General features: G+C 37.6%; 1 protein-coding gene across 2 annotated transcripts in view; it reads left to right on the top strand.

Moving 5' to 3' along the window:
• Window positions 1–16,508, top strand: part of LIN7A (lin-7 homolog A, crumbs cell polarity complex component) — a 124,489-nt gene that overhangs the window by 26,565 nt on the left and 81,416 nt on the right. The window contains exons 1-2 of one of the 2 annotated variants that reach the window (XM_055342044.1): window positions 11,188–11,205; window positions 15,783–15,901. Coding sequence is in view for 1 of the 2 variants with exons in the window: in XM_055342043.1 (XP_055198018.1) it covers window positions 15,783–15,901 (119 nt within the window). In the remaining variant the exon portion in view is untranslated. Of the gene's footprint in view, window positions 1–11,187; window positions 11,206–15,782; window positions 15,902–16,508 lie in introns of those variants that run through there. The other variant, XM_055342043.1, reaches the window with a different exon arrangement.

Genomic DNA, 16,508 nt, shown 5'->3' with positions numbered 1-16,508 from the left:
AGTGGATAATGAATGATAAAAAGAGGATTTGTATCAAGGTCTTAGGTTAGGCATGAGTGCCTTTATTTCCCTCCACCTCGAACATCATAGATGTCAAAAAGATGTAAAACAATTTTAAAAAGTGATGGGTAGCAAAGAATGTTACTAAAAGACAAAGTTTTGAAGAATTCCTGGAAGATAGCAAGCAAGATGGGATCAGATTAATGAATGAAATATGATAATAATAATCGGTATTAACATTTATTAAGCACTTACTATGTACAGGCACAGTGCTGAGCATTTTCACTTATGTTATTTAATCTTCAGAATATACACACACACACACATAAACACACACTAGGGTAGGTTTTATTATGATCTTTGTTTTACTGAAAAGGAAACTCAGCTAGGCAAAGACCCCCATCTGATACCCTGTGCCCAAACCCCTCAGCTGCCCTGACTCTGTGGTTTCTGTTTCCTTTTTAATCACTGTGATATTCTAGCAGAAAAGAGAAGACTAAAATTCAAAAGCATGAACCTGAGAAAGCAGTGCATGTGTATGTGCAAATTCTCCCAGTAAAGACCAGAGAAGAACCATAAACTCAACCTCCCGAGGGAAGAAGAGATTCCTGGTACAAACATTTGGTAACTGATTAAAGAACTAAATGGATGGGATGAATCCATTCTCTTTTCTTACTTCTTTAGACTTCAAAACATTAGCAATTGTTCTTAGGTTAAAACCTCCAGCATTGCTCTCTAAAGAAAGATATTTGAATTTTGGAGTAGGAGCTAAGATGAGAAAAGGGGCATAGCAATATCTCCAGGCGCCATTCAAAGGCCTGGAGCAACTGAGCCATCGTACCTAGTGACAAATCATCTCTTTATTTCCTCTATGAAGTGGCCACTCCTCAGCCACTTGTATATCTCCTTCTGGAAATAGGCTTTTATTATTAGAAACGGTGTCCACTCACAGATGGATGGGAATGCCTATTTGATTATGGAAACATATAGTTTAAGTCCTTAAGTATACCTATTAAATAAAGCAAAAATAAAATCACTGACTTTGAGAATGACCATCTCTGTGAAGGTATATGTATATAATTATATATAATTATCCTAGATAAAATAGAATTGATAGAGCAAACAAATTGGCATTCTTTAAAAAATATCAGAGAAAATCAAGAAAATAATAGGCTGAGGTGAAGAAGAGACAATCATAGAGAAAAAGTTTGAAAACGAGAGATGAAAGATACACGGAACTTATCAGAGTTGAATTATGGAACATAATAATGAAGATGGCAAAAACATTAGAGGAAATACTAGGGAAATGTTAGGAAAATATGGCAAAATTATAGTAAAATAACAGTTAAAATAGAATTGAAGCTAAAATTAAATGTGATGAAGATAATTTAGGGAAAAATTTCTAAGAATCTATTAGTATCCTAAACCCTTACATACCTAGCATCAGAGTTTTGAAGTACATGTGTGTGAGGCAAAACTGATAGTGGGAAAAATTAGCAATTCATACAACTCTCTTAGAGATTAACAGCTCAAATAGACAAAAATGTAAGACTATTTGAGATTTCAATAAATCACTATATTATACTATATACACTAATATACTAATTATATTAATTAGACTAATACACTACAGTGTACTATGTGTAGTATATACTAATACTATAATATTAATCATATTATATAGGTTTGTATAGGTATTATCTATTGTTTTCAAGCATCTGTGGAATACTTACCATGTATGACTCCAAAATGTTATTAAAATCCAAAATGCAATGACATAAGTAGTAAATAATTTTTCTCTGATCAATATATGACAAAAATCACAAAGTAAAGAATAAAAGTGTAGTCCTTTGAAAACCATTCCCTTGGGAACTTTTTTTTTTTTGCTTTAAATAACATTTACTTTAGGGGTCCCTGGGTGGCCCAGTCGGTTGAGTGACTAACTTTTGGTTTGGGCTCAGGTCATAATTTCAGGGTCTTGAAATTGGGCTCCCTGCTCAGTGGGGAGTCTGCTTGAGATTCTTTCCCTCCCCCTCTACCTTTCCTCCCTACTGACTCGTGTGCATGTGCTTATCTCTCTCTCTCTCTCAGATAAATAAAATCTTTTTTTTAAAGAGCATTTACTTTAAGAAATCAAAATTAGACAAGAAAGAAATGACCCACTGTGTTAAAAGAAGAAAGATATAACTACAGTGGGATTCTCGGAAACATATAGGGTCATGAACACACCCATAAACCTAAGTAAATTATGAAGAAGGAAGTAATAAGGATATTAGTAAGTAACTAATAATGAAACAAAATATATTTCATAGAACCAAATGCTGAATTTTTTAAAAGACCAGTACCACAAATCAAATGTTTTCATGTTTGAACGAGAAAAAGAGTACTGGTACACATTTTAAAAAGAGAAAATCAGATGAAATGTACATTCTAGGACCATAGAAAGTATTACAACTGACAATGAAGTGATAGCAAATTGGAGTAGCCCTGTAACAGAAGAAACTGAAAAGCTACAACCTACCCTGAAGCCCCAGTTCCAAATGAATTTACAAAGATCTGTCCGTCAAAGAACAAGTACTTCTAAAGTATTTTAACTATTCCAGAGTATATGTTAAAATTAATGGAAAAATATTTGGTGACTCAGTAAATAAGATGTTAGGATTCTTTTATTTTTTTATTTTTATTTTTTAGAAGGAGCAAGAGAGAGAGCACATGTAAGCATGAGTGGGGGGAGGGCAGGGAAGAGGGAGAGGGAATCTTAAGCAAACTCCACACTCAGCACAGAACCCCCTGCAGGGCTGGATCCCAGGACCCTGAGGTCATGAACTGAGTTAAAATCAAAGAGTCAGATGCTTAACGGACTGAGCCACCCAGGCACTCCAAGGTTTCTATTAATTCTAATATAAAGAATGATCTGATGACAGAATAAATGATTATCAAAGAACTCAAATTTTGTAGAACGGAATCACTATATACCCATGATTGCAATTCTTGGTAAAATAATGAATTTTAGGACTTGGAAAATTAAATAAAAGAGCTACTTCAATTTTAATCTAAAGTTATTCACTTAGTTAAATTATTTTGAGTCATCTTTGAAATTTTTCATTTAATTCTAGAAAAAAATGATTAGTGATAGAAAATCTTAAAAGATTTTTAAACAAAAGTAAAAGTATCTAAAGCACAGGACTGTGATTCAGACTTACCCTATAAACCAACAAGATGTGACTTTATTTTATAATTAGGAAAAAAAGTACTCAAGTTATTTTTTATAATCTTTAATTTTATTCACTACTTCATATAGGTGTACTTACAACTAAATAGCACTTCATTAGTTACTGGTAGTTTGTTATGCAAATGCGGTAAGTTACTAAACAATTACTTTTCCTCCTTCTCTATTCCCAAGATTTAGTTTATAAAAGAAACATCAATAGAAAGTTGATGGAGAAAGCAGCTCCAGGCAATGGAACGTAATGAGGAGAAATTCATTATTTCATGTATTTCACTTGGAAGTTTAAATCATCTTAATAGTAATCATGTTCTCAAGAAAATACATAAACTGTTCACCATAACAATTTCTGCAAAGTCCAAGCTTCCCCTGTCCCATGAACATCTTTTACAGATGTAGATAGTACCACACCAACCTCACCACACAATTCCCGAAGTAACTAAGAAACTGGATGACAGTATGATATAGTAGCAAGAACATAAAAGAGGAAACATATTGTTAAGTAGCTTGATAGCAGAATAATATATCAAAGTGTCAGTTTGGATAAAAACATTCATCCATTTTCTAGTATAGGAGATACTTGAGGACATGAGAAGTTAAATTTGTAAGGTTTCTTTATAACAAGCTCTCTGAAAACACCCAATTTGGTCGGGTGTCTCTCCAGCCATTTCTTGATAAAGTCTTTTCCCTTCCAATTTTCTGAGCACTATGAAAAAGGGAATTGGGATTTACTAATGATAATTACAAAAAAAAGCTTCCAATTTTATGATACACACAGGTGGAATCACTACCAATATAAAAGCTTGGTTGTTATTTTACATATTAAGCTAGGGAAATGCAGAGCCTGAGTGTCCACATCGTTTGTGTCTAGTATTTTGAGGTGTTAAATAATAACTTTCATTGAGAAATCATCAGATTAAGGAGTTGTGGAAAGAAAGCTACAATACATAGACTTTAATTTTAAGGTAAACTTAAAGCTCTGTGAATGATACTCTGTTCTTTTATCCAGCTGCATCTAAGGTCAGTTGAGGTCGTAAATGAAGCATAAATAGGCAATAGAATGGATCAACAGGCTGGGTAGCTGGGCTGCAGTGTTGAGGTATCCTATTGCTAATCCGTATGTGGTGGTTTGATTGTATTCCTATAGTCATATGTCCAGTACACTTAACTGACTAATGAGTAAGTGTTCATTATAGTCATTTTCTAAGGAACTTCAGAAACAGCGTATCTACATACAAAATGTTGTAGTTTGGACAACATATTTTAAAATGCCTCACTAGAGAGCTTAAAATAAGATGTCTCTAACTTTTTTTCACAAGTGCTAAAATGAACTTTGATGTACTTTTAAGTCATGGTTCTTACTCTTTCCATTCACAGAAGGATGATTATTATTTGATCATTATGGAAAGATAGAGTCCGGTCCCTTTAATTCTCATTTTCTCAGAAATCACATTTTGTAAGATATCTAAATCTTGTCAGTAAGACGTGACACAAGTATCACTGTTGACTAGTGAATACCAATACTATGTAAATACAACAAGAAAATTCAATTCCATACAATCAGTTCCATTCAACAAATACTTTTTAAATGACCACAATTGTCATGATTCTGTATTGGATACAATGGCATCTACAAAAATTAGTAGGACACAGATGTTCTAGTATTTAGCATAGAAGAGGATGGTAGATTGTTCAACTTCTTTCAGACATGCAAAGACAGATTACATTTTATTCAGGGCTAATCCCTCATAGGTTCCCCAAAGACAATCAAATCAGCTGTTCATTTGCATGGATGCCATGAAGGTTGGAAATAAGAAAAAACAAACTGAGCTAATTTCACTGTTACTAGGAATAAGGTTAGAGTTGGCTGTCATGATGTACAGACATGGATACAAGATTAAATAGAAAAGTGAGCTGAAAATATAGAAGGAAAGGGAAGACATCAAATATAATAGAGATAAAAGAAAGCCCCCCCCACCCCCACCCACCCACCAAAGAAAAAGGAACGTGAGACTTTTGATTTCCTGAGGTCTCAGGTAATGGTAGACAAATCAAGATTCAGTTTTCCCTGCTTGGGAAAATTAGATGAATTTGAAAAGCAAATTCATGTGGAGGAAGCAGAAAAGAAAAAAAGAACGAAATGCTGATTATAGTTCCTAGAAAAACTGGGAAGCATTACTCATTCTGACCACATAATGGATTGTTTAACAAAGAAAACTGTATCTTAAGATTTGTATACCTAAAGATTTGTTTATTGGGTAAGTAATCACTTTCAAATGAAACAGGTACCTTCCGTTTCAGAGAATCTCTTAGCAACTACAGCTTTTCATTTTGTAGCATAGATTGTTCCCTTGGTTGTGGTAGGTTTGGTAAACACTTTAAGGAGAGTCTGGGCCAGGATTTTGTCATTCGATAAATTCATGATTTAAAAATTTTAATACTGTCAAACTTTTTTTGTCATCCCATATTCCACGAAGAAAAGTCATTCTGTTTTTGATAAATATCATAAAGTAGGCTATTTTTAACAGCATAGTGAGTGAAGGGTTTAATTTTTAAAAAAATTGGGATCCCTGGGTGGCGCAGCGGTTTGGTGCCTGCCTTTGGCCCAGGGCGCGATCCTGGAGACCCGGGATCGAATCCCACGTCAGGCTCCCGGTGCATGGAGCCTGCTTCTCCCTCTGCCTGTGTCTCTGCCTCTCTCTCTCTCTCTCTGTGTGACTATCATAAATAAATAATTAATTTATTTAATTTAATTGGGCTCCTTTTTCGAGTTTACCAGTTAGTCTGCATTGAGGAACACGGCCAGTGTTGGTGGATCAAAGCAGAGATGATTGCAGATGAGAAGGACACACTGATTATCAGTCTCATTAGTAACCTGTTAAGTGAGAGCATTTCATAAACAGAACCGCGGAAGTGCAAAGCATTATTGACCATCTCTTTTATTTTATTGGTACATCTGCTCTGCTGTACACCATTAAATTTTTAAACTGACCATCTATCTGCTTAATGGGAGCTGATTATTAAGTAGTGAGGAATTTTGCAAGCTGGTGATATCCTATTGGTAGTTTGAAACTGGACATGGTAGGAGTATTTACACAACAGAAATCAGCAAATGCTACAAATCAGGACTTTTTTTTTTTTTTTTTTGTCTATTTGTTTTGAAGAGCTGGTTGTTAATTATTTACCAGGTCACCACTGTTGCTATTGCTCTGCACCTCAGTCACCATATCCCATTGGCTCTGGTTTTGCCTGTTCTAACATGTAGACTTGCTTCTCTCAGTTTAGGGTCTTTGCCCTTGCTATTCTCTGTCTGGATCCCCCTCCTTTGTATTTTCATGAAGCTGGCTCCTTCTTACATTCAGGTTTCACTCCAAATGTCACCTTTCCAGAGAGGCTTTCCAAGACTCTTAAAGGACCTCCATACGTGACTCAATATCATCAGCCTTAGCTCTACAACCTAGAAGAGTATCTTTAAAGTGATGTGATCTTGTATCAGTTACCTTGTATCTGGTTGCAAGCACAGAAGACCAAACAGTAAAGCCTGTATTTGTCTCATAGGCAAGAATCATGAGGTTGCACAGTTCAAGGCTAGTACAACAGCTCAGTGAGGGCTCCTTTCTTTTACCTGCTCCACCTTCCTTAACATGCGAGGGTTCTTTGCATGATCACAAAATGGAGAAGGAGGAAGGGTGCAAAAACCTAATTGTTGAAGGCATATGCCAGCAGTTTGTCCATTTAAAAAACCTTCCTAGAAGCCATAAGCAGTGACTTCACACTTAAAGCAATTGGCCAAATGACAAGAGTCTGGAAAGAGAAGTATATTTGCTTTCCAGCTTTTATAGTAGAAGGCAAGGGATATGAGGGTTTTAGAGTAGATAATTCATATTGTTTGCCACAGTACCAATAAATGTTGATGGGATTAATGAACAGTATGCTTTAAATGACCCAGCTCCATCTTCATCCAACTCCCAGATTGAGATGAGTCATAAGTCGAACTGTGCAGTCTAAATGTTAGTCAAGTTAATAAAAAGTCATCATTAAGGAAAAATAAAATGATAATTAGATTATTCCAGATCACTGGAAGCTCATGACACTTGTGTTTCAGTATTTTCTTGTTTGAGGTTATAATGTTGAACCTATCTTAAAGGAAATCTCTTTTCAATGGTCAAAATATGTTATCAGGGGCACTTAGGTGACTCAGTCATTTAAGCATTCAACTCTTGGTTTCAGTTCAGGTAGTGTTCTCACATGTGGGATTAAGCTCTGTGTCGGGCTCTGTGCTCAGTGTGGAGTCTGCTTCAGATTCTCTATCCTTCTCTCTCAAATAAATAAATAAATAAAATATTTTAAAAATGTTATCAATATGAACACATTGATTATACCATAACGTATTGAGGGATTGATTACCTCCTGGGACTTTGGGCAGTGTTATGACTGTTTGCCCCGGCTTGCCATGGTCCATGATGCTATATTAAAAAAAATTTTTTTTTGCCATACCTTTATTGTTTTACTTCTAATCCCTTTTCTTTGGAAGGATAGAGAAATAAATGAGAGCATGGCCACTGGAGTCAAACACACGTGGTTTTGGATCCTGGCCCCTATCATTTACTATTTGTACTGCCTTGAACCAGATAGTTCATCTTTCTGAGCCTTAGTTATTTGTTATTTTTCTTTAACTACACAGTGGAAACAATAGTAATCCTTTTATATACTGGTGAGGGTTTTATTTATGATATAAATAGGGCAAAAAAAGCACTGAATAAATGATGACCTCACTTTATTCTGGATCACATATTCAACTATCTGTTAGCAGTAACCTGAAGAGTGTATCTGTGGTTTGCTTCCCGCATCAGCCTCATTTGAAATGATTACTTAACAGACTTCAAGGTTCAACCCTCAACATCATTTTTTTTTAAATCTCAGTTTTTAGTGATAAATGGTCCAGGGTTAAATTTTTATGTTGACTAAAATTTGAGAACCAGTGCTTTCAACCCTCAAGCAAGGATTTGTTGATGAGATTAGCTTAATCTTTGTTAACAACCTTGGACAAGTGCTGGGAATGATTTTAAGAATATGGATTCCTGAGTCATATCTCAATGTAGCCCAGATTCTACAGCCATATGGCTGAAATTCAAATCTTAACTCTACAACTTAACTGTTTCCCTGGGGAAGTAATTTTAACTCTGTTGATCACAATTTCCTTTTCTGTAAAATGGGAGTAATAATAGTACCTACCTCATAGTGCTGTTAAGAGGAGTAAAATGTTTAAATCAGTGCCATACTAAATACTATATATAATAGCTATTAATATTATAAGTAGCATTGCTATTTAAAATCCCTGGGGTTTGCGTTGAGATTCTATGTCAGTAATCCTCAATATGGCCACACATTATAATCCCCGAGGAGCTCTGAAGATCCTGATGTCAAGGCCATACCCCAGAGCAATGAAATCAGAAATATATGTAGGTAGGATCTAGGTATGTGTGGGTCTTTTTTTTTTTTCCTCCAGTGCTCCCAGGTGATGATAGTGGGTAGCCAATACTGAGAACCACTCCTCCCTGCCATTTAAAGGCTCTCTAGGTGATTCTGATGATCAGAGAATACTACCTGAGAGAGGTATACTGGTAAATGGAATAGAGGTTAATCTTTATTGAGGGAGGAAAGATTAAGAGCTCAGCCTCCAACCAGGAAAGCCTGCAGAGCACAGAGCTATTGTAAAAGTCCTGAATGTTGAAGGCAAAAGCTGCTAAAAGAAAAGCTGTGAATGGAACAAAAATAAAAGGCATGGGGCTTAGAATCACTTAGATCTGGACTCCAGACCCAGATCTGTTTGTTAATGAGGTACTTAAAACTCTCCAGAAGCCTCTGTTTTCTCATTGCGAAGTGTGGATATTTACTATCACATAAAGGTTGTTGTAAGGCTAAAGTGGGTTAAAGATATAAAGTTCTTAGCATACAGTGCCTCCTACTCTATAGATATTAAATGCTTATTGTTATTGTTGCTTTTAGAAGTGAGGCTTAATGGCTAAAATTCACAACACAGGAAACAGTAGATGTTGATGAAGATGTGGATAAAGGGGAACCTCTTACACTGGGAATGCAAACTGGTGCAGCCACTGTGGAAAACAGTATGGAGGTTCTTCAAAAAGTTAAAAATAGAGCCAACCTACAATCCAGGAGCTACACTGCTAGGTTTTTACCCAAAGGATACAAAAATACTAATTCAAAGAGATACATGCATCCCTATATTTATAGTAGCATTATCTGCAATAGCCACATTATGGAAAGATCCCAAACGGCCATCAGCTAATTAATGGATGTAGAAGATGTGATCTCTCTCTTTCTCTCTCTCTCTCTGTCTTACACACACACACACACACACACACACACACACACACATGCTGGAATATTACTCAGCTGTAAAAAGGAATAAAATCTTGTCATTTGCAGCAATGGGAATAGAGCTCAAGAGTATAACGCTAAGTGATATAAGTCAGAGAAAGACAAATATCGTATGATTTCACTCGTGTGTGGAATTTAAGAAACAAAACAAATGAATATGGGGTGGGGGGAAGAGAGGCAAACCAAGAAAACAGACGCTTATCTTTAGAGAACTGTGGGCGACCATGAACTAGCTGGAGTAACTGAACCAAACCAGGCCCAGACTTGCGTCCCTCATTCACTCAAAAGGCTCAGGAGCCTAAAGGGTGAATAGTTGGTAGACGCTTGAGAAAGGGCTTGAGCAATGGTTCTCAGGGCTTGCTTGTACGTGATCGCCCACATAACACAATAGATAAAAGTTATTCTGACCTGGTCATAAATGTAAATAAGGGTTTGTCTGTCCTTGCTGGTCCATACCTAATATTCCTTTGAAGTATGCACATCTGGAGCAACAAGCTTATCTATTTACCAAGGTCTTCTGGCACCTGTGAGTCTGTCTTACATGCTGAAAAAGGGGAACTTTGGAGGGTTTCACACACCTGCTAAAAATAAACACCTTCTTGGCTTTGTTTTGCTCATGCTATAAAATGTTGTAAAGCCTTGAATAAAGCTGGCACTGCTTGGACATCATCCACTGTGTCCCTCCTGTCCCCATCTCTTTACTTTTATTTTCTTCATCCCCTTATCCTCAGGACCCTGATCGTGTTGCCGCAGCGCGCGCAACAGAGAACAAACTAATGGGTACCAGAGGGGAAGTGGCAGGGGAATGGGTTAAACAGGTGATGGGCATTAAGGAGGGCACTTGAACACAAGGGGGTTGTATGTAGGTGATGAATCACTAAATTCTATACCTGGAAAAAAAGATGATAGTTAACATTGTTTGGTGACAGTTGTAAACTACACTCACCGTGATGAGCCCTGAGTAGTATATAGAACTCTTGAATCAAGATGTAATATGCCTGAAGCTAACATCACACTATATGTTAATTACATTTCAAGAAAAAATTATATTAGTGGCAAAAAAAAAGAAGTGAGGATTAATGAAATCCAGGATGTGAGAAAGAGTGAGAAGGCAAGGTAATACTCCAGCGTTTGCTCAGATAACGGGATACATGGTAGAGGGATGAACCTGAGAGTTGGCAGGCCAGAGGAGGAGTCGGTTTCAAGAAAATATTCTGAGATCTTCTTGTTTTCATTGTTTGTCTGGCAGCCTCCCCAGTTCTTATCTAATATTCCTTCTAGTCTGAGCTAAATCCGAACTTCTATATTAGTAACCAAATTTGGTAGGATGGTTCATAAAATAAGTGCAAGGAGATTCTGAATAGGAACCTTGAGGGGACTCATAAATAAAGCGTGCACACTATTGCAGTGGTTTTAAGAACAAGTATTTTGCTGACTCAAAGACTTCTTTTGCTCCCTTCCAGATCCTGGCCTTGCAGGTTTCTGCTACTTTTACAGAGCTAAAGGGAACCAGGATTCCATTGAAAACTCCAGTCTCCTATCCAGTTTACCACTCATCAACTTGCAGCACTGGCCAGGTCTGGGCTGATGGGACCTGATTTCTCCCACTGTTGGTCCTTTAGACTTCTTTTGGCTTTTACCAACTGCTGTATATCCCATGAGTTCCTCCTGCTAGATTCTCTTGGGTGGCTACCAGCAAGATGGTTCAGGCTCCAGTGGGCTCTGCTTCCCCATTCTCTCCCTTTGATCAGATAGACATAGAGGGCAGAGACCGAGTCTGTCGCCTGTGCAACCAGGAAAGATTCAAGTCTCTCCTTTTGCAGGCACCCCCAGTGGCTACCATTGGTTCTACTGGGAATACTACTCAGTGGATAGAACTTGGTGTTCTCCATGAATTTTCTTTCCTCTCACAGTTACCTCTTAATAAGGACTGGAGAAGGCCTATGGTGTACTGTAATAGGGCCGGCCCAGCTTTTAATGGGATGTGCCTGGTTTCCTTGATGGCTTTTTTTGGAATAATATTTCTTAGCCTTGGATGGTCATAGGAATCATCTGAAAGTTTAAACGAACAAACAAAAATCCTGATGACTGGATCCTAGTCTTACAGATTTTGATTTAATTAGTGTGGGGTAGCAGGCCAGTTTAAAAACTCTGCAGGTTCTAATGACGGCCTTTACTAAGGAACACTGTTTTAGAATGGGGTGGTACTTAACACTAATTACTTTCATCCATGGGCTTTTACCAATCATTCTGAGACTCCCAGAAAAACCCCATTCAGTGTTCCACAGGGTATTAAAGAATAATGGAAATGTGAGGATTCCTGGAATGCTGGAACGAAAAGGAACCCGAAAGATCATTTTCTTTACTTTCTTGACAAACGAGGTCTGTGGACCAACAACTTTGGAATCACTTGAAATGTTGGTTTAAAAGGCCAGTTTCGAGGCCTTCTATTCACACCTTCTGAATCAGCCTCTCTAAAGTGGGGGTGGGGTTCAGTATATACATTTTAATAACTTCCCCCAGGTGATTCTTAAGCACATTCACGGTTTAGAGCCATTAACTGTATCAGAGTGTTTCAACCCTGGCTGCACTTTAGAATCACATAGGGGCCATAAAAATATCCATGCCAAATAGACTAGTGGTTCTTAACCTTGGCTGCACTTTAGCATCACCTGGAGGGTTTTTGAGAGTCCCATGCTCAGGCCCCACACTGTGCCACTCATATCACAGTCTCTGGGGTGGGACCCAAGTATGTATGGTTTTTACAACTCCCTAGGTGATACTAATCTACAGCCAAGGTTAAGAACCAGTGTTCTGAATATTCTGGTTTAATTTGAGGGGTGAGGGAGGGGAGTCTCAGGCGTTAATAATTTTAAAATATACCCCCAGGTAATTGTAATGTGCAGCTAAGACTGAGAATTCCTGAATATTCAGGTTGGGGTCATTTTCAGCTTTTCTGAACTTCCCTCAGTGTGGTTATTTAGTGACCTTTAACCTACAGATGCAGGCTTGCCTCCTTCCCCCATACCAGATCCGTGCCAGTCTTGACCAAGGAGGCCTAGTCTCATCAGCAGTTACATGTCCATCTAGACATAAACCTCCTGCCCTTCTGAGTTAGTTGCATTAATTAATCTATACTCATTTGGTAAGTATGTATTAAACATCTAGTACTTGTCATGTACTCCACATTGAACAGTGGATAGGATGGCAAATGAGGTATCATTCTGGACACCTCAGGAAGCTTATAGATTTGCAAGGGTAAAGGAGAAAGACATAGCTGCAGACAGAGGCAGAGCAAAGAGTAGTAATTACAGTAGATGAGTGAAAAGAGAACTGTGGGAACACAGATAGTGACTTAATCTGCCTTGGAGAATCCAGAAAGACATGTCTAAGGAGATGCTATTTAAGCAAAGTCTTCCCACATGGTTTAAAACACCTTCCATGATGTGATTTCTCTCTACTTCATTTCTTGCTACTCTTGCCTTGGTTTCAGCTTGAGCCATACTGAACTCCTTTCAGGTCTCTGAATGCCTAACACTGTCTTGACAAGACTTCAATTTGCAATTTATTTAGCTGGAGTATTCTTCCCCTTTTTCCCCACCTGCACCTCCTTACCTAAGACTCTGCTTAGCTGTTAATTCCATGAAGAGGCCCTTCCTGGCCTCCTGAATGATGATAAATGCCTTTTTCATACATCCATGCAATAACCTGTAGTGATTCTTTTACAGGACATGCCCACTTTATTGCATGTCTGTGACCCCTTGAACCTATACATGTTATGAAAGTGACAACAACTAGCTGTCTTTACCGCTGTGTCCTGTGCATAGCACAGTGCCTGGTGAAGGACTGAATTGTGTTCCAGGAACAGGGGATGATCTATGCAAAGCCATACTGAGGTTGGAATTCTGTGCCGCATAAGATTTTGAATGTCCAATGTTAAAATGAGCAGAAAGAGTTTTTAGAGATGATTTAGAAAAGGTCGATTGTTAAGGGCCTTGTATGTAGCCCTACATGGTCTGAACTTCATCTTGTAGGCGGTGGGAAGCCAGAGAAAGGGTTAAAGGGTTATGTGGGGCAGTATAATAATGAGGTTTATCATTCAGGATAGTCACCCTGGACGCAAGGTAGAGGATGGAATGAGCAAGAAAAGGCTAATTTAAAGAACAGTTGGGGCGGGGGGGCTGGGTGGCTCAGCAGTTGAGCGTCTGCCTTTGGCTCAGGGCATGGCATGGTCCCGGGGTCCTGAGATCGAGTCCCACATCTGGCTCCCTGCATGGAGCCTGCTTCTCCCTCTGCCTGTGTCTCTGCCTCTCTCTCTCTCACACACACACGAATAAATAAATATTAAAAAAAAAAGAACAGTTGGGAGATGTTCTAGTACTATGAGTGAAAAATAATAAAGGCTTTTTTGAAATAATCAAGCAAAAGGGCTCCATTCAGAAGACATTTTTGAGATAGAATATGTAACCCTCACTGACTAACTGCATGTGGGGGTGAATGTGAAGGATGATGCCTTTGTCTAGATTGGAAGACAGGCTGGGTGGGATGCTATTAATGGAAGTATGGAATATGGGAAGAGAAAAAAATAATGAGCTCAGTTTTTAACATGTTGAGAGTTCCATATACCTGTGGGCATCTTAGGTAGAGTCTTCTGTGTAGTTAGAAATGCATACAATTCTCAGATTGGTAACTTATTGATTGTGGATATAACTGGTATTGTCCAATTGACTACTTTGACTTCCAGTGTATGTACAAAGAGATCAACTTTTCTTTTTCTTTTTCTTTTTTTTTTTTGAGATCAACTTTTCAAACTGGCAGTGTTGTGTTGATTTCATGATTTTTGTTTTGTTGGGCCATGATTGGCAATCAGTTGGCAATACTTCAAGGGAGAGTCTCCATTAAAGACACTTACTAGTTACTTTCTTTGATTATATACCTACATGTATGCCTAACCCACCTAAATTCTGAGGTGATAGTGGTTATATCATAGTAGCAATGCAGTTATATTCTTTATATATTTGATTGTGAGTTCAGAAAGGAAGTGTGTCTTGTTCTTTTGTTAGACTTAGTGCCTGGTCTAAGAGGATCACAAATTAGTGGATGAATAGATGGATGAAAGGATGGATAGATGAATTTATAATCTGATGGCAGGATATGGGATACTTTCTGGAGCTAATCACTTAGGAACTGAAAACCTTTTATCTTATACATAAATACCTAAGTAACTTTTCACTGAGCTGTTGACTACAACAGGTAGAAGAGATCACCGTATTTTTAAAATGGCCTTTCCTCGTATAATTTTTTTCTTGGCACTGCAAAACCACCCTGGGAATTTGAAAGCTATGGGTATAAAAGACCGTGTTTCCTGATACATTAACATTTGATGTTGTCAAGTAAAGGAGGAGCATTTAACTTAATTGTTACTGAAAATTCTTTTGCTTGATACTGTCCTAGAAGCTGGTAGTTGGGTACAAGACCAGATTCCTTAGGAAGATAACCTCATGGACCATATGAAGAGACTGGAGGAGAAGAAACGACTCTATTTGAACAAAGGAGAGATGATAATGAGGGCTTAGAGTAATAGAATAGCAGTTAAATTGATAGAGCCCATTCATTCATGCATTCATCGAATATTATTCACTGTATTATACCGAGCTCTGGGGATGCAAATGTGGGCAAACTTGGATAAGTTCCTACTCTTTAAGAGTTTATCAATAAGTGGAAGAAATGAATGTTGATCAAATCATGACATTAATAAGTGTAAAATTGCAGATGTGATAAATGTAGTATGGGAAAGAAACAGACTAAAAAAAGCAGTTCAGAGATAAAATGGACAAGACTTACTTGGTTATTGTGGTATCAATAAAAGGTAGGTTTCCTACTCTTCTCTCCTGAAAGAATATTCAAACTGATTTGTGTGACAGAAATCACATACATGAAATGTTATCAAAGAAGGCATATTCAGTGGTGAATTGTGTAGAACAAATTGAAATTACTTTTAACCAAAAGATTAGATCAATAAGCTATAAATTTTAAGTTGTGATATTGCAATTCATTCCACTTATTTTTCATTGCACATTCACCTGGCAGGATGGTACTGCACTGATGAGATATGGTTGACTCTAGATCTCTCTTTTTGGATTTTTTTTTTCAGATGTTGCCAGAGCAATTGAATTACTGGAAAAGCTACAGGAATCTGGAGAAGTACCAGTGCACAAGCTACAATCCCTCAAAAAAGTGCTTCAGAGTGAGTTTTGTACTGCTATTCGAGAGGTATGAGACTAAAATTTTAATAACTATATTTAGTCATACGCCTTCTGAAGAGAAAACATGCCTTTTCCACACAAACAGTTGAAATAGTTAAGATGGGAGCTATATCTAAGCTTTCTGTTTTTAGCTCCTTGGACAGACGATAAAATATAATTTAGTCTGCTAAATTCTTAAATTAGATCCAGTCAGGATTTATACATTCGTATAAAACCAAAAGTTGACCTTATGGTACCAGTGAGGTCAGTGCCTCAGCAGGTAACTGTTACTTAATTGTAGTCTGAGTTACTTAGTGGCTGCATGAAGTCATATGGAAATTCAAAATAGTCATAATTAGTGATGGTTGAGCTTTCCCTAAAAGAATACTCAACTGAATCTTAAATCAATCTGGAAGAGAACCCTCCCATGAACTAATGTCATAGTTATCCAAACATTACTGTCTTAGGGTTATAATGGAAAATCTCTGAGCAGACTGATATGCCCTTCTAACAACTCTTTGTAATGCTTTCCTCACTAGTGGTTTCAAGAAGCCTACCATAAAGCAAATGTGTAGAAATGACTGAATGTTGTATTGACTGGTGGTGGAATTGACTAGCCCACTAATGAATTCCAC

The sequence above is a fragment of the Nyctereutes procyonoides genome, unplaced genomic scaffold (assembly GCF_905146905.1).
Source record: "Nyctereutes procyonoides isolate TBG_1078 unplaced genomic scaffold, NYPRO_anot_genome, whole genome shotgun sequence".
Classification (NCBI taxonomy): Eukaryota; Metazoa; Chordata; class Mammalia; order Carnivora; family Canidae; genus Nyctereutes; species Nyctereutes procyonoides.
Note: the sequence above shows the minus strand (reverse complement) of the source record. Positions and strands in the feature narration are given on the sequence as shown.